This window comes from Equus asinus, chromosome 7, assembly GCF_041296235.1.
Source record: "Equus asinus isolate D_3611 breed Donkey chromosome 7, EquAss-T2T_v2, whole genome shotgun sequence".
Lineage (NCBI taxonomy): Eukaryota > Metazoa > Chordata > Mammalia > Perissodactyla > Equidae > Equus > Equus asinus.
This window is the reverse complement of record NC_091796.1, coordinates 45,943,450-45,961,304: the sequence shown is the minus strand read 5'-3', so window position 1 is coordinate 45,961,304 and position 17,855 is coordinate 45,943,450. Positions and strand designations below refer to the sequence as shown.

The window sequence follows — 17,855 nt, the reverse complement described above, 5'->3', positions numbered from 1 at the left end:
CCTGCAGAATCTTGGGGATGCTCCTAAAGCCCTGCAATGCTGGATAGGAATTTTTCACTTTCTCTGTGGGGGCATGAAGGAGGTAGACCCAGGAACCTTCTACGGTCAGCACAGAAGCTTTGGAGGAAATCCACAGTAGCAGTCAAGTGAGATGACCTTATCCTGCCTCTTCTCTATCTCTTATCACCTCTCCCTAAGACAGAGTGACCAGGGTCTGGATGCCACAGGTCAACCTGGGGAAGCAATGACACTTGACCTTCCCCTAGGCATCCAGTGCCTGTGGAGCACGCGTCTGTGACAATATTCTGCTAAACAAGCAATGTTTGATGGGGTTCTAATTAAATTAAAAAGAGAAGACAGAGTTTAAGAGAGAAAGTTTCCTTGAGAATAAACCATCTTCCTAATCTTAATTTTTAAACTTCCACTCCTGCTAAGGGCTATTACCATTTCAGTTGGAAAGTGGTAGAAAACCAACAGTGTTGATGTAGAAAAATACAAATAGAGCAATAACTATTCCCTATTTCCCTAAATTGTTTTTAAAAAAAATTCAGTTGAGGAAACACAAAAGGGAACTTCACTGAGAAACGTGACTGGATTTGGGGACAAGCAGGGATTACATTTGGTGCTTAAGGTCAGCTAAGTGGCATGAAACACTGGAAGACCGCAGAGGTTCGGATCCCAAGAGGAGTTCAAAATAATGCCTTTTAGAACATCCTAGGTTTTGCAATGCTGTTGCACTTGGAAAAGGCACAAGAACACACACTAAAATAAAAGGTGGTTTGAAAAGTACAACCTGCGAGGGAGGGGAGAAGGGAGGGAGGTGTGAGAAGCCAGACTGTGGTGGGCAGGGTGTGTGCAGAAGTGGCTGTGTGCTGGCGGTGAGGCGAGGGAAGCAGAAGCAGGAGGCAGGGAGGTTTTCTGTTTTGTGTTGAAGGGTGGTGTCTTAGTCAGCTCAGGCTGCCATGGACGCAGTGGCTTAAACAGCAGAAATTTATTTCTCACAGTTCTGAAGGCTGGAAGTCCAAGATCAAGGTGAGGACTCTCTTCCTATTGGTGGGCATCTTCTAGCTGTGAGCTCACATGACTTAGTGCTCTAATGGAGAGGGCCAGCCCTCTGGTGTCTTTTCTTATGAGGAAACTCACCTTATCAGATCAGTGCCCTACCCTTATGACCTCATTTATCCTTAACTACCTCCAGAAAGGTCCTACCTCCAAATTCAGTCACATTGGGGGTTAGGGCTTGAACATATGGATTTGGGGGGACAAAAGCAGATGGATTGCTTTGCAATGATTTTAGGCTAAAGGGAAGGGGCCAGTGTGGAGAGAGGAAAGATGAGACATTGAGGGGGCACAGCAAGAAAGGAAGAGAGCACTAGTGGAGCCATGGATGGGATTTTTGGTGTTAGAGAAAGGAAGGAGTGGATAACTCAGTAAATCATGAGGGCCGTTTACCTGATAGTGGGAATAGGTTTAGAATTTGAGAAGCGTAAAAAGATCCAGAAAAGCCTCCATGGGGAATGATATAGGAAGTCAACTGAGCACTGCCAAGAGGCCAGCCAAGGTGAGCTCATGTGATTGCTACGCAGACATCAGCTTTAATGTCACCTCTTTACAGAGGTCTCACCTGACCACGCTGTTTTAATTTTCAGCATAGCACTTAATCGTATCTGACTAAGTTGTTATTCCCCCACTAGAATGTAAACTCCATGAGACCTGGATCTCTTTGCTTTGCTTGATGCAGTATTTCTGAGCGTTAGGGTAGTGCCTAGCACAGTAAAAACCAAAGAAGTCTCTGCCAGCTGAATGGATGAAGTATTTTGTAATGACACCAAAGAAAAGAATTATGTGACATTCTACCAGTGTCACTCAGAGTCCCAGGAACAAAAGTGAGGAAAAAGAAAGTCCATCCAGGACGGAGCGTTGACCAGGCGGGAATGACAGAGATGGCAAGACGAGGGAGGAATTAAGGGTGGTAGCGAGTGCACTGTGGAAATGGTGGTCCACTGAGCCCAGGCTGAATAAGGAGGGAGAGATGACAAGGAAGAAAAACAGGGAGGGAGGAAGGATCAGAGAGATGGGAAAAGAGAAAGCAAGGAAGGGTCAAAAAGCAGGTTTAGTGGGAATGAGTAAGAGAGTAAGATACCCTGGTTTAAAGAAGAGTGCTGGAGTGGGAGATGCTATGTTGGAGAGGTGATAAGAGATGAAAACGTTCAACTTGTGTCCAGGCGGGTGGTTGCCAACAGGAAGTGGAAAGTGAGAGGCACGGAAGTTTAGCCCATCAAGGCACCATGAAGCAGGGCAGTCTTTCAGAACGTGGTCCAGTAACTCTGAGAGTTGATTGGTACTGACAGAATAAAGGGCCCTGCAGTCAATTAAGTTTAGAAAATACCAGTTAGAAAATTGATTCACGTACTGCAAGACTTCTACAAATCTTTAACACACTTAAAAGAGACTTCAAAAGAGGGTATAGTGTTATGGAAAACAGTATGGAGAGTCCTCAAAAAGTTAAAAATAGGAATACTCTATGACCCAGCCATCCCACTACTGGGTATCTATCCTAAGAACCTGAAATCAGCAATCCCAAGAGTTCCTTGCACCCCTATGTTCATCGCAGCATTATTTACAATAGCCAAGACGTGGAACCAACCTAAATGCCCAGAAACTGATGACTGGATAAAGAAGATATGGTATATATACACAATGGAATACTACTCAGCCATAAAAAGGACCAAATTGTTCCATTCGCATCAACATGGGTGGACCTTGAGGATATTATGTTAAGTGAAATAAGCCAGACAGAGAAAGACGAACTCTATATGACTCCACTTATAGGTGGAAGTTAACATATAGACAAGGAGAACTGATCGGTGGTTACCAGGGAAAAGGGGGGGTGGGGAGAGGACACAAAGGGTGAAGTGGTGTACCCACAACATTACTAACAATAATGTACAACTGAAATCTCACAAGGTTGTAATCTATCATAATCTTAATAAAAAAAAAAAGAGGGTGTAGTGTTTCCTAAATTTATTTGACTGATGAACCCTTTTTCTTTCCCACCAGGAACATCTCTAGGGTCTGCTGTTTCCAGAGAACAGAGGTTCTCCAAGTGTGGTCCCTGGAACAGCAACTTCAGCATCCATTGGGAACCTGTTAGAAATGCAAGTTCTGGCCCTACCCCAGACCCATCTAATCAGAAACTCAGAGTGGAGTCAGGAATTTGTGTTTAACAAGTCCTCCAGGTGATTCTGATGCATGCTAAAGTTCATGACCACCAAGCTAGAAAATACTTTGGACAAGACTGATTCATGTTCATAGTTGGGAAAGACTATTTGTTAACGGGTGGGATAAGTCATTCATGTTAATGCTGAAGTCAGATAGTATGACTGCAGAAACTGAAATAGAGAAGAAAAATGTGTGTCCAACAATAACGTGCAAATTAAGATTGCAAAAATTAGTACTAGCCTAATTAATAAATCACATCAACACATTAATCAAATGACTATGGATTGCCTATTCCTTTGGATTATTCATACTGTTATGTCCCTCTCCTTAGCATGAATCAAGAGCTGACTCCTTTCCAACATCCTTTATCAAGCTGTGGGGGGGAGAAGGAAAGAAAGAGAAATGGATTTGAAAATTATTTCCTTTCTTTTCCCTTCTCCATCCTTTGACAGAGTTACCAAAAAGTAATTATGAGGCCAAAAGGTACACAGCAATGGAAAGGAAGAAGAGAAGAAGGATCATGTGAAAAGTGTATCATCAGCTCTTGAATAACCAAAAACTGACCCTAAGTATCTGCATTATATGTGTGGCCATATAAATTCATATTTAAAAGTGGATTTAAAAAGCAATTATTTGCAAAGAGCTTTATCAACGAGTCAGCTCAGGAGCACTTTATCCACTTCTATAAAAAATGGTTTTGGGGTTAAAACATTTATCAGAAGGTCTAATTTTCAAGTGTTAAAAAAATGTATTTGTCCTACTCCTTAGCAGAATAACTTGGAAAGGTATTCACCATACATTTATAGTTTGAGGAAGAGCCAGCAAAAATAACTCGGATATACGAATGCTTCAACTGTACAATGGAAAAAAAAGTAGGAGTCTAAAAGGGATCTAGGTGTGTGTTTTCAAAAGCAAAATTTGAGTCTAAGTCTAAATCTTAAAATGCATTTTAACTCCGAATTTTCTTCAAGAGAGAAAAAGAAACAAAGAAGACCCCTTGAGCAATGATGCAGAGCTAAATGGTGGAGCTTTTTAAAGTGCTTTAGTCAGAAATATTCTTAGTTTCTAATGCATTTAGACATAAAGACACAGCAGAAATGAAAGAATAACATTGTGCAAAGATTTGCATGAGCACAAAGGCTTAATTGGAAGAAAAAAATGGTAAGAAATGTCCCTGATTTCTTAGGGTGGAAGTTTGTAGAACTTCCATTCCGTCTTTCACTTACTCGTTTATGGCCCAGCAAGATGCATGATTGGTGGGGGCCTGGTGATGCCATTGGTCAGGAACTCCTGTGGCTTTTTCTACTAAGTGGGGATGAGCTACACGGAAGGCGAGTCTAAATTAAGATCTGCTTTTCCTGTAGAAAACCACCTGCAATTCCTACACAGCTAGTTCGACTTGTGCAAACTTAGAATGATCCACTTCTCAGATACTCTGGATCTTTGAAATATAGTACAGCCACTGAGGAAGATGTCATTTTGAAATTTTGGCCCTCATTTAGAGAGTTGTCTGTTCTCCCAAACCTCATTTGGACGTACTGCAGAAACCTGGGTCCAAAATCATTAGGCTCCAGACTCTGAAACGTGTCTTCCGTCCCAGGCTTGGAATGGCATTTCTAATCAGGGAGAGGCTGTTAGTTCACATGTCAGGTGAATTTCCCTCACCATTGAGAGTTCCTGGAACTCAGGCAAAAGAGCTGTGCTAAGAGCTGGCTCTCAGGTATGAGAGGAAAGTGATGGCCAAATATTTAGCAACGCACCTGGATCTTCCTACTGCTCAAAAAATGATGAGTGATGACTCTCAGGGGAGGAAAGCAATGCCAATCAGGAGTGGGGCTGACCCCAATCTTTGCGGCCATTCACCATTTCTGAACAGGGTTCTGAGGCTATAAATATCTAGGGGCCCTGACGGAAATTTAAAAGGGTAAGACATTTATTTCTTCACATATGTTATCTTATACTATTGGAACGTAACCCCATATAGCTTCATTGTTGATTTCTCTTATCTCTTAATCACTCTCGCAGTTACAGAGGGATTTACCAGTTAGTACTTTAATATATTACGATCTCGCCATTAATTTGTTTCCTGTGTTGCTTATAGAGTGGAGCACGGAATCAATATTTCGTCTTCATTTGGTAAGATGGGAAAAGTAACAGCATCCATTTTATAGGGTAGCTGAAAGGATTAGAGGGGTTAACATATATGAAGTTCCTAGCACAAGGAAAAGTGCTTAATAATTACCTATTAGTAACAATAATTATTAATAAGAGGCAGTAATGCTTGGAGGGTGAGAGCACAGACTCTGAAGCCTGAGCCTCATCCAAATCCTGACTCTCCCACTCACCAATAGGTGACCCTGGGCAAGTTACTTAAGCTCTCTGAGCCTCAATTTCCTGGTGTCAAAAACAGGGACACCAGCAGACTGCCCTCCGGGGTGACGGGTGAGGATTCGCTGAGATAATACATTGTCAAGTCCTTGGAAAACAGCCTGACTCACAGAAGGATTGAACTGGTGTTACGCACATAATTCTGACGACAGCCCTCTGAGGTGGTTTTTTGTCGCCCAATTTGTACAGGTAATGAAGCTAAGGTTTAGGGTCACACAGCTAACAGGGGGTCCACAGTTCCAAGCAACTGGAAGACCAAGCTCATTTCACTACCCCACATGAGAGGGCTATATGCGGGTCTTTAGTCGCACATGTCGCTGCTCCATTCCCTGGCGGCACGTGCCTGCCTAAAATGGGTTATCTTCTCTACTAGTCCTCCTGATTCCTAATTGGCATCATGTGCTCTCAACCCAGAGCATGTGGTAGCATCGTAGATGCTGGAGGTTGATAGCACGTTCTTCTGTTGATTCGCTTAAATGCACAGGAAAACAGGCCTCTATCTCTGGGAACTGGCAGAGAGCAGATTCTAACAGACCACGGTACCTGCTTTCTCTCCCCTCCCCGCCTCACAGCACAGGGGCAAATGGGAGACTTGGAGGTGGGGATTCTTCCAGGTGCCCCTGGTGAGCCTCAGTGGTTCCTGCGAAGGAGCCAAGGAAGGTTTTTAAAGTTGGTTCTGACTTCCTTTTCACCCGAGGTGGGGCAATGGTGAGAAACTAAGAGAAAGACCAGAGGCTACTCCAAGAATTTGTTTGTGAATGTATACCGCTGCCATCTACTGGATGGAATGGGTATCACACCTGTTTCTTTGCTGTGTAATAATCAAATTCACTGAATCCCATTGTGGGTCCAGAATGTAGTGTTTTCATCATTTCATAGCACCAGTTCTAAATGTCTGCAGAATTTGGAAATCTCATGACAACTGTGCACAGGAGGACCTTCACGTGAGTAATCAAAAGGCCAACTGAGACATCTCTGAAGTAACATCCTATTCAGCATCAACAGTTCCCTAGATAAAATTTGGTCTGTTTCCAAATGGTTGATATAATTGGTTAGAGAAAGCCCACAACTATCAGGCAAGGGCATCTGGCAGAACTTGGACCCTCTTGTGAATGGCAAAAAGTACCTACAGAGAAATGAAATCACCACCTGGCTTTATTCTGGTGTTCTCTGAAAGTCTATGTTCATGCATCCAACAGTTGCACACATCCTGTGAGCCAGGCCCTGTATTATGAACCGAGTAAGCAAAGACGAATAAACAAAGTCCCTGTTCTTTTCTGTGTGTGGGGAGAAGATTGGCCCTGAGGTAACATCTGTTGCCAATCTTCATCTTTTGGCTTGAGGAGGATTGTTGCTGAGCTGACATCTGTGCCAGTCTTCCTCTATTTTATGTGGGGCACTGCCACAGCATGGCTTGACGAGTGGTGCTAGGTTTGCACCTGGGATCTGAACCTGCAAATCCTGGGCCACCCAAGCAGAGTGTGTGAACTTAACCACTATGCTGCTGGGGCAGCCCTGCAGTCCCTGTTCTTAATAATGTTGGATGGGGGCCAGGCTGGTGGCCTAGTAAAGTTCGTGCACTTGGCTTCGGTGGCCCAGGGTTCATGGGTTCAGATCCTGGGCACAGACTTACACATTGCTCATCAAGCCTTGCTGTGGTGGCATCCCACATACAAAATAGAGGAAGACTGACACAGATGTTAGCTCAGGGATAATCTTCCTCAAGCAAAAAGGGGAAGATTGGCAACAGATGTTAGCTCAGGGCCAATCTTCCTCAAGGAAAAAGAGGAAGATTGGCAACAGATGTTAGCTCTGGGCCAATCTTCATCACCAAAAACAAAAAACCCAAATAATATTGTATGGATATTTTCTGAATGGCCTACTATGTGCCAGGCATATACGTCCCATTACCCGTCATTTAATCCTCAGAACAACCCTAGGATCTATTATTATCTCATTTAAAATGATCTCATATTATTATCTCATTTATAGTGACTATCTCATTTATAGTTCAGAAAACTGAAGCTTAGAGAGATTAAGTAATTTCCCCAAGACAGTACAGCGAGGAAGGGATGGAGTCGTGTTTGAATACAGGGTAGTGGGGGTGGGGAGGTGGAGGAAAGAAGTGTTGATAACATGGATAAATGTAGCCTTTTTTCTCCCCCACATGGAGAGTCTGGATCTTTTGTTTTACACACATTTTTTGTTCCATTAGCTACAAATTTCTAGCAAAGTGGAAGTGCTACAAAACAGTAAGTGATGATAGCAGTAGATGCTTTGGAAAGATTTATCAGGAAGAATATCCTGTCCTCTAGCAAGCATCTGAAATCTATCTAGTTAACATTCTCTCCAGTTCATAACTCTTCTTCTTAATAGCAGCCTTGGTGTCGGCAGCAAGACCTGAATTGTTGTCAGTTCTCATTGGATAGGAAACAAATCTGTATATTGGTCAGCATGACAGAGTATGTGTGAGCGAAGGATTTGCTCAGCAAGAGCAATTCCCATGTTCTGATCACAACAATCTCTTTCTCTCCCGATAAGAGCAGGGTGATAGTGCTGGTGCAGAGATCCTAGGGACGGATGGCCAGGAAGGTGGGTGGGATGGGGGAGAAAAGAGGAGAGCATGAATGGAAACTGGTGGCAGAGAAGACAGTCACTGTGTCGAATGCCTGTGAGAAGCGCTCAAATAGTACCTACTGGACGGAAAGAACTAGGAGTGCTGGTGCGACAGTAGAGCGGCTAACAGCAGGTAGGGGTTTGTCAGCCTGCAGGACTAGAATCCCTGCTCTGCCACTAGCCTGGTCTTGGACCTCAGGCAAGTCACGCGCCTTTCTAATCCCTAGTTCTTTCACCTGTAAGATGGAGTTGCCCCACAGCATTGTTTTGGGGGCGCAGAGAGGTGATCTGGGCTGGCCTCTGCTGCTTACAGCAGGAGGCAGAATCTGCGTGAGTCCTTCAGAAAAATCGCCCTTTAGGGTTGCTTGATGCTCCTTATTTGCACGTCAGTTTGCCATACATACTCTTATTTTTCCTCTCAACAATCCTAGAAGGCAGGTTGAAGAGAGATTATCATTCCCACATTTACAGAAGAAATGGATCCCCGGGTGACCTGGCTAAAATGAAGATGTTTTCCCAACCAGAGCTTGCCCTCAGGGCCAGCCATGAGAACCACCGAGAAAAGCATCTTACAGAATTGCATTATGTATCAAACCCCTATGCAGAGAGTGATATTCAAATTCCTGGAAATAACTGAAACTTGAATTTCTTGGAAGGAGCTCCAGCCTGGAATTTCCTGGAAGGGGTACAACCAGAAAGGGGACAGCTATTGTACAACATTCATGGCAGATTTCTTTTACTGAAATTCCCTTCCTAATAAGTTTTGATGTTAAAAGAAAAACTAATGCCCAAAGTTAGGTTATTTTAAAATTAATCAACTGTTCATCAGCCCATGTTCTTTTGGCGGTGACTAACACATTTATTGGGCAAAACACTATTTCCTGATGGTTATACATGATTGTGAAGCCAGACATGGGGGAATGAGTTTTAGAGAAGGAAGAACAAATGGAAAGAATGGACAAAATTATTAGAAATACCAAAAACAATGTCCACTTAGGAAAAGTATGGAAATGTCTCATTGAGACGCTAACCAAGGATCAGTACAAAAAGTTAGAGACACAAAAAGTTAGCGGCAAATGCACTAAAATCTAACTGGGAGGAAGCAGAGCTGAGCAAACTCAATCAGACCAAACTAACTTTCCCGTCTTAAGGTCCTTAAAAGTTTTTTCAGTGAGTGATTTGCAATAACTGTGCCCGTTATTTGTATGTAAATGGGCTTTTAAAAAGCAGAGTTGAACAGTTAATTTTTATAGTCATTTAATACATGTTTATAATATTTTTAAGCACAACTAACTGGCGCTACAAGGCACAGACTTCACTTTGTTTCAGAAGGTTAAACATAGGCCTATTCAAATGATGAATTCCAACTTAGCTGGAGTTGGATCAATGAGACATCGTGGTGCAGTTCATAAAGGAAAAGGCATCGTGGAGGACAGGATAAGAGCAAGGAGAACAGCGCTTGACACACCATGGGTGCTCCATACATGACTGGTGAACAAACAGAGGGATTACAAAATGACCTTGGAACCCTCATACACTGCTGGTGGGAATGTAAATTGGTGCAGCCACTGTGGAAAACAGTATGGAGATTTCTCAGAAAACTAAAAATAGAACTACCATGTGATCCAGCTATTCCACTTCTGGGTATTTATCCAAAGAACATGAAAACACTAATTTGAAGATATATGCACCCCTATATCCGTTGCAGCATTATTCACAACCGCCAAGATGCAGAAGCAACCTAAGCACCCATGCATGGATGAACGGATAAAGAAGATGTGGTGTATATATACAATGGAATACTACTCAGCCATGAAAAGGATGAAATCTTGCCATTTACCACAACATGGATGGACCTTAAAGGTATTATGCTAACTGAAATAAGTCAGATGGAGAAAGACAAATACCATATGATTTCAATCATATGTGGAAGACAAACAAAAACACACATAGATATGGAGAACAGATTGGTGGTTACCAGAGGGGAAGGGGGTGAGGGGAGGGTGAGAGGGGTAAAGGGATAGAGGTGTACGGTGATAGATGGCAACTAGATTTTTAGTGGTGAATATGATGCACTCTGTACAGAAGCAGAAATATAATGATGTACACCTGAAATTTATATAATGTTATAAACCAATGTTACTTCGATTAAAAAAAAAAGAATAACTTTGGTTTCCCTTGTGAATTCAGCTACACAGGATGTGAATGAGGCTTATCATTGCTACTCAGTCTGGCTACTAGAAATGAAATGGAAGGTACAAAGTCTATTCAGTCTTCAGAATCCCAATGTCCATTCGGTTAACGTGTCAGAAACCCAGGCGTCTGCTTAACATCTCTCTCTCTCTCCTTGTTCGCCCATAACCAATCCTTTCCTATGTTCTGTCAATTTTACTTTCTAAATAGATATGGAATCCTTCCATCCCTCTGCTTCCCCTGCCACTACCCAAACCCCAGCTATATCTTCGCTTGCCTTGATGACTGTAACAGCCTTCCAAGGGCTATGCTTCACCCACTCTGGGTCCCTATAATTCACTGCCCACAGTGACACCAGAATTGTCCTTTCCAAACACAAATCTGATTATGTCACTGCTGCCTCCCTCCCAATCCTCCTGGCCCACCCTTCACACTGCTCTTAGGGGAAGACCAGAGGCTGTCCCCACAGCTTGCTCTCCCATCACTGCCTTCTTCTTTCAACTCCAGCTAGCTAACCCTTAGTTCCTCTCCCTTTGCTATACCTCTCCCGACTTGGCAAACGCTGTTCCCTCTCCCCCGGCCTGGATCTTACCCCCTGTTCTCTCACTTCTTCTCTCGCCTCTGCCTGTCACTTAGATCTTAGTTTGTAACACTGCCTCTGGAACCCTGACCCCAGTCTTGGCCATTCTGCCCCACTTTGGTTAATGCTAAGAGAGTCCCATGTTCCTTTTTCTTCAAAGCACTAAACTCTCTCTGTCCATTGTTCAACTATTTGTTGACCGTCTGTCTCCCTATCTGAATCATAAGCTCCGGGAGATTGGGACTCTGAACGCTTTTTCTCACCATCATGTCTCCGGCATCTAACACGGTGTCTTGTGTACAGCAAGTAGAAAATAAATATTTGTTGAATGAATGAATGAACTTAATGAATATTGTCTAGTTATTCTTAAAGAATAATCTCTCTGTTTTGCTTTCTGCATGATTATCTCAAACCAAACTCATCAACAAGCATAGCATGATTTATGTCTAGCACGTTTTTATGAATGAAGAGCTGGAGTACTATTACAGTGCCTAGGAAAACGGAATTGTTTCTCACTTCTGCATGAGTAAGCTACTAAATTAAACAGACATGCTTGCATCTGAAAATTTCATTTTTATTCCCAAGATGGTTCATCCTAAAGAGAGAGAAAATAAAAGCTCCATTTGCTTGGGAAATTATAACTCGCAGTCCCAAAGAAGGTTTGGAAACGCAGTTTAAGATCCAACTAAATAAAAGCCCTGGTCAACTGATGGTTCACAAACAAACAAACATCCTTTGACTCAAAAGCAACGTAAATGGGAAAAGATCTTAGCAGCACACATCACATTTCGGAATTAGAAAGCAATCATTCTGATTTTAGAAACATCAACAAGATAAAGCACTTGTGCAAGCCACTTACTGCTATACCTAGACCTAAATGGAAGTTTAATTTAGAGAAAGTTCTCTGATAAAATACGTCTTTCACTAATTACTTTTATATTTAAAAACAAATTGTTTTGGATAAATAATTGTATGCCAAAAGGTCCATAACGCTATGTAACAAATTGCATAATATGTTTTCATCATCATCTAGTATAGGTCTTATTACAGTTACTTTCCTAGTACTTAGGTAGTATAATTTTTACAGTAATTACCGAATATTCTCCAAAATAAGTATTTCACACCAGCATAATATGAATGGTCAGTTAATCACTACTACTTAAATAAGTGTGAACCAAGCTATCATTGCGCATCCCTACTATGTAAGCTCTGGCAAAGGATTACACACACGAAAATCTTACAGCTGGAAGAGAGACCTCTAGCGTGTGTTGGAGAACTCTGTATTGTGCTTCGGGCATAATTAACACAGCAAAATCACCGCAGTCATTTTGAGTACTGTAGTGGGAGATTTTTTTGCCAACTATCATTCATGCTCAATTCATTTCAAAATTTCTTCCCAGCAAATGTATAATATTTTTGCCTAATTAGTTACTTTCTTTTTATAAACATATTGCCTAAACCAATGAAGTTTTCTCTGTGATGCAAAGTTTTCCAATTCAATGGTCACCTTTGCAACCTAATTAGTAAACATTAAACCTACTGTCATCATAACAATTGCTAACAATTCTTTTCATTCAAACAGCAGCAGGACCCCTCAGCTAAATTGTGGCAGTCCGTGCGCAGTCTCCTGAACACCAGCCCCTCATGGTAAGCCAAATGCCACACAAGTATAAACACCAGGAATAGATCGGCACATTGCCCACTATCCGGGAGACAAATGGATCCACTACTATTTTTAATTCACCAAGTAGGTTAGCTATTAGTTTTCACAGATTCCCATATATGCAGGTAAATTCCTTGATGTAAAAATCAGATTTAATGAAACATTCTATGGCATCAGCCTCAGCCTTTAAAAATCCATTTTTTTCTTCCTTTTCCACATTAAAAACACATTTGAGATACACACAGAAAATGTTTCTCTAGAAAACACACACATACACACAAAACAGGAGGTCTCTTAAGGAGTCTACTGCTGAGAAGGTAAAAGCATTTTGCTCATTTTTAATTTGCTAAAACAATCCAAGCATGCTTGGTACCCAGAGGGTATTCTCAAATAAACTTGTATCTCTAGCTGCCAGCTTAGTTGATTGAAAACAGAAGGCAAACGTTTCTTAAAGAATGAGTATGTTAAACTGTTATGTCTCTCCCAGTTCCACCATTCCACCAAGGATACACACACACACGCGCGCACACACGCACATACGAGTCAAGGATTTGCTTGAAAGCAGCCAGTTCTATGGTCTAAAAGGTAATGCTGCATTTGTACCAAATTACTTCTGCCTACTGCGGTGCACCTCCGAGCGAGCGAGTCAGTGCCACAGGGATATTGGACAGTTCCTGCGTGCCGTTCTCCACGCACAAAGCCGACAGCCCCATTTGCAACTTCGCAAACTTAGTTGGCTCCCGCCCAGCCGGCCCCCGAAGCACAGTCACGGTGAAGACGTTAGGATACCAGAAAATCATTTCCACGATAGTGCTAAGTGTTCGAAAGCACAAAGGCAGACACTGTCGAGCCGCGCTAGCTAGGAAGTTGCGGCACTCCGGGCGGCTGTGCGGAGCACGCGTCCAGGTAAGGGATTCCTGTACCACAGGTCTGTTTTCCTCTTCCTGGATGTTTTGGGGCTCGACCTCACTTTTAACGCGAATTCACCATAACGCGCCCCCCACCACGTTCTTTTGCCAGGAGGCGCCGACTCTTTATTTTCCAGCCAGGTCCCTCTTGGGGGCGGGAGAGGAAGCACACTTAACGTTTCAATAAAGAGGGGCGGCCGGGATGGGGAGTTGGGGGAGGAAAGAGGTCAGAAGGGAGCCAAACTGCATCCCTCTCGCCCACCTCTGTGCCCCAAGCGCTGGTTCAGACGGCGGAGACCGGAGGCGGCCAGGAAACTCTGTCCCTTTAAGGGAACCTTGGCCGCCAGAAGGGGAGGGAAGGATGCGGGCTCCGGACCCGGCGCTGCAGGCAACGCGGAGAAGAGGCGAACGCAGCAAAGCCACAGCCATTACCTGCAGCGCTCACATCCTTCCCCCACCGCTGCGCCCCCTCCCCCGTCCCCGCCTCCCAAGGAGACTTCTAATCCGGAGCATGTGCCGTGCCCTTTATCAGGGGAGGAGGTGGGGAGGAAGAGAAACGAGAGCTTTTTAAAAATAAATGAAACGTTTGCACTCAAAAGGGTGGTGGTGGCGGGGGGAGCTGGAAAAGGGAGGGGTGGTGGGAGGGGGCTTTAAAGGCGCCCTGGTGGGCGGAGGCGGCGGATCCGGATCAGCCCGGCCGGAGACGGACGGCGGACAGCGCTGGGCTCGGTCGCCGCTCACAAAGGGGAGCGGCGCGGGCAAAAGGGGAAGAACAAATCGCCCCGGGGCCCCATCCGCTCGGCAGCTACAATGGCGTCTTTCAGGGGCGTCCGGGGGCGCCACCGAGGCTTCCTGCGACGAGGGGGCGGAGGACGCCCCCCCGGCCGCAGCGGACCCCGCGGGCGGGAGCGCGCCCCGGGCGCCGCCACCCCCGCGCTCCCCGCAGGACGCTGCGCCCGGCTGGGGGCGCTCAGCCCGCGGCTGCGGGTCGGGGCCGCGCGCGGGGAGGCTGTCGGCGGGGTGGTTTGCAGGCGCGGAGCCCCGCTCCGGGGAAGAAAGGAGGCGCACGGGTCCGGCGAGGAGGGAGGGGCGCGGGGAGGGCGGGGGAGAGCCGCTGTAGAGCGGCCGGCGGGGAGGCTGGCGCGCGGGCGGCGCTGGCACCGGCTCCGAAAGCCGCCGCGGTTCCGCTCCGAGATCCGGAACCGGGCCCCGGGATCCGGAAACCCAGCCCCGGCGCGCGGGCTCCCAGCCCCCGGCCGCCCCGGCCCTGGCCGCGCCCGCTCCTCCGCCCGCTCCGCCCCGCGCGCCCGCTCCCGCTCGAGGAAGAAAGCCGAGAAACGGCAGAAGCAGCCCCGGAGGAGGCGGCGACCACTGCCCCACCGCCGGTCCGAGCGGATCCCGAGCCGCGGCGGCGGGCTGTGTGTGTGCGAGTGTGCCGCGCTCTCGCCCCATGCCTGGCACATGCGTAAAAGCGAGTTGCGCCCAAAGTCCCAGCCATACCCTCCTTAGCAAATAATAACAAACCCAAACCGTCAGATCTTACCTGAAACATTGAAGCACAAAGTCTCTCTCCAAGTCCCCTTTTCCTTTTCCTCTCCCCCCTTTTCCGATTTCTCTCCCAGCGATCTGCTCGGCTCGCCACACCAGAGAGAAATGCAATAGCTTGGCTAAGGTAGACAGAACAAAATACAGAGAAGAGTTGCTCCAGGGCTTTGAAACCCCTCAAGGCAAGGATCAGGATACAATTAGCTCATGCCTCTACCTCCAGTCTAAATCAATCTCCAAAATAAAACTTAAATCAAATTAACTGATCACAGGGCAGACAATTGATCTCCTTCGAAAATAAAGCTCTACATTTACGTATAGATAAATATACATATAGGAAATTTTTTTCCAGATTTTTTTGGGTGGAAAACCAGTCTTATTCCAGCCTCCAACTTGCTTTTTACCCTCCTCTTGCACAGAAAAGCTGATTTTAATCGTTGTGATTAGTTTTGATGTAACGTTTCCGCGGGCGATTTCTGCAAATGGATGGAGTGTTTCTTTGCCAAAAGAGGGAAAAGCAGCAGATGATGATAATTATAAGGATTGTTGGTTGTTTCTTTTCATTTGTGTTTAGGGCTCTCTCTTCACTTTCTCAAGTTGACCTGACATTGCTGTTACACTAAGGTCGCGCAACTTGTTGATGAGCGTCACCGTCCTGTCTGGTCGAAGGATAGGTGATAATTTGGCAATAGAGCAGCACATTTTTTGGTTCCTTTGGCGACATAACGTCCCAAATGACGTGGATAAAAATAAGCACATGCAGTCTGCTTTGCCCCAATCAAGTCTGAATCAGCCCCTGGGGGTGATACACAAACTCATTTCAAATGTTCAACCATGCAGAATTGCAGAAAGATTGAAGGAGTTACACCGCATTCTTTTTTTTTTTTTTAAATAGCGAAATTAAAAGAAAACAAAACGTACATGAGGTGTAGCCAAGGACCTGCCATTTATTTGACCAACCTTCTGAACATATCTTCCCTACTCCCTTCTCTCTGCTTCTCTCCACCTGGTATCTTTTACAGGGGGGTGTGTATAATTCGTTATTTGACGGAAGTGCTCCGCAGAGCTAGAGAGACTCGGACATAAACATTTTCCCCAGTTGGCTACTCTAGTTCTGACCTCCCCCACTCGTCATCACTTCTCCTTCCTCTCTAGGTCTTTGTTCAAGGAGACTGTGCCTGAGCCGGTCCTTATCTTAATTCTCTTTAGTTGCAGTGGGATGTTGGTTATAACTCAAGGGTCACCTCCCATTAGTGTTATATCCTTGCAGGATACTTTTTGAAATGGTATGTTTTTTGAGCACTTCACAGTTCATTAATTCAAAGACTTTGCTGACATTTCTTATGAAAAAGACCAGGCTGTAAGGCCAAGGAAACTAAAAAAAGCAAGCAAGCAAGAAAAAAAAAAAAAAAAACCCTTAAATAGGACCAGCCATATCCTGTGAGTACCTGCAATTGGCAGCATTTCGCAGCAAGTATTTTTTAATCATCGTTTTACCTTTAAGGTAAGCAATTGTTGCAATACTAGCAGAAAGGGGAAGGGCCAAGTGTTTAAAAAATAGAGTCAATCAGATCAGTGCTATAATGACATGAGAGATTAATGTCATAATACAAATCAGGGGTGTGGGTAGATTTTTTTTTACCTTAAGTCCATATGAGGTGGGAATCTGGTTTCAGAATATCAATGCCCTATAAGGAGAAAAAAATAGTGGCTTGCAAAACAACTCAAAACAAAATCATATTATTCTTTGCACATTCTCTTTCTCTCCACCCCTAACTCCCCGTCCCCCTGCCCCGACATGAGGTAGATACATCCTCTGATCTGCAATAAAAATTTTAAAATGTCCACAGAACTGCAAAGTCAGTTGAATAAAACTTTGTTCTTGCCCCGACAGGGCACTAAACGTTAGCATAGGGGGACCTGAGAAATAAAGAGACGTGGAAGAAACTTCCTCAACCCCTGGTATGACTTCATCCATTGAAGGGGTGGCTTAAAGTGACTTTTCATCAAAGTCTGCAGAACCTTGTATCCTTGTCCTGGAGTGTTAGAGCTGGGAAGATCCTCTGCAGGCATCTTGTCCTCTGCATCATTTTACAGACGAGGAAACTAAAGCAGCTTGCCCAAGGTCACCAGCCAGCCATTGACAGGGCCAAGACTAGGCCACAAGAGGCAGGACAAAAGAAAGGTGCATGGTGCCCCCCCGAAGGCACTCACCTAGAGAAACTGCACAACAGTCTAAATTGTACTGACATGGCTTAAGCCCTACTTTCGGAATTCCCTTTCTGGAATTGTCCTAAGTGCTTGTTAGAACATTCTGTTGGGTATCTCTGATGGCAGCAAATCTTTGTCCTTTGTTGTTTAACTTTTGGAAACAATCTCCTTCCCTCTGCCTCCAGCTGCTACCCCGCCCCCCTCAAAAACTGGTACCAGTTCTGGGGAATAAATGAATGATGGATATGGTTTATGCTATTTAGAGTCAAAAAAGAAAATATCACAAAAAAACCCAGTGAAGCCAATTGTCTTCTTCTTAGTTTCTAAACAAACTAAAGACAATTCTCAAAATATTTTAAGTAATAGAATCGTTACTGGGATGAGAGCTTTGCTTTCCAAGATAATGACTTTGAAGGGAATAATATTCATTGAAACAAATCAACCTCTGAAATGTTCGTTTTTCAGATGTTTTAATACTTCAGAATGACACCACTTACAAAACGATGCTCTTTTTAAGCATTAGGTCATT

The 17,855-nt window shown here is 44.5% G+C and overlaps 1 protein-coding gene across 1 annotated transcript in view; it reads right to left on the bottom strand.

Moving 5' to 3' along the window:
- Nucleotides 1-15,255, bottom strand: part of KCTD1 (potassium channel tetramerization domain containing 1) — a 189,982-nt gene extending 174,727 nt beyond the window's left edge. Inside the window, exon 1 of the mRNA XM_070513278.1 lies at nt 15,114-15,255. Coding sequence (XP_070369379.1) covers nt 15,114-15,122 — 9 coding nt within the window. The 5' untranslated portion in view covers nt 15,123-15,255. The remainder of the gene's footprint in view (nt 1-15,113) is intronic.
- Between the last annotated feature and the right edge of the window lie 2,600 nt (nt 15,256-17,855).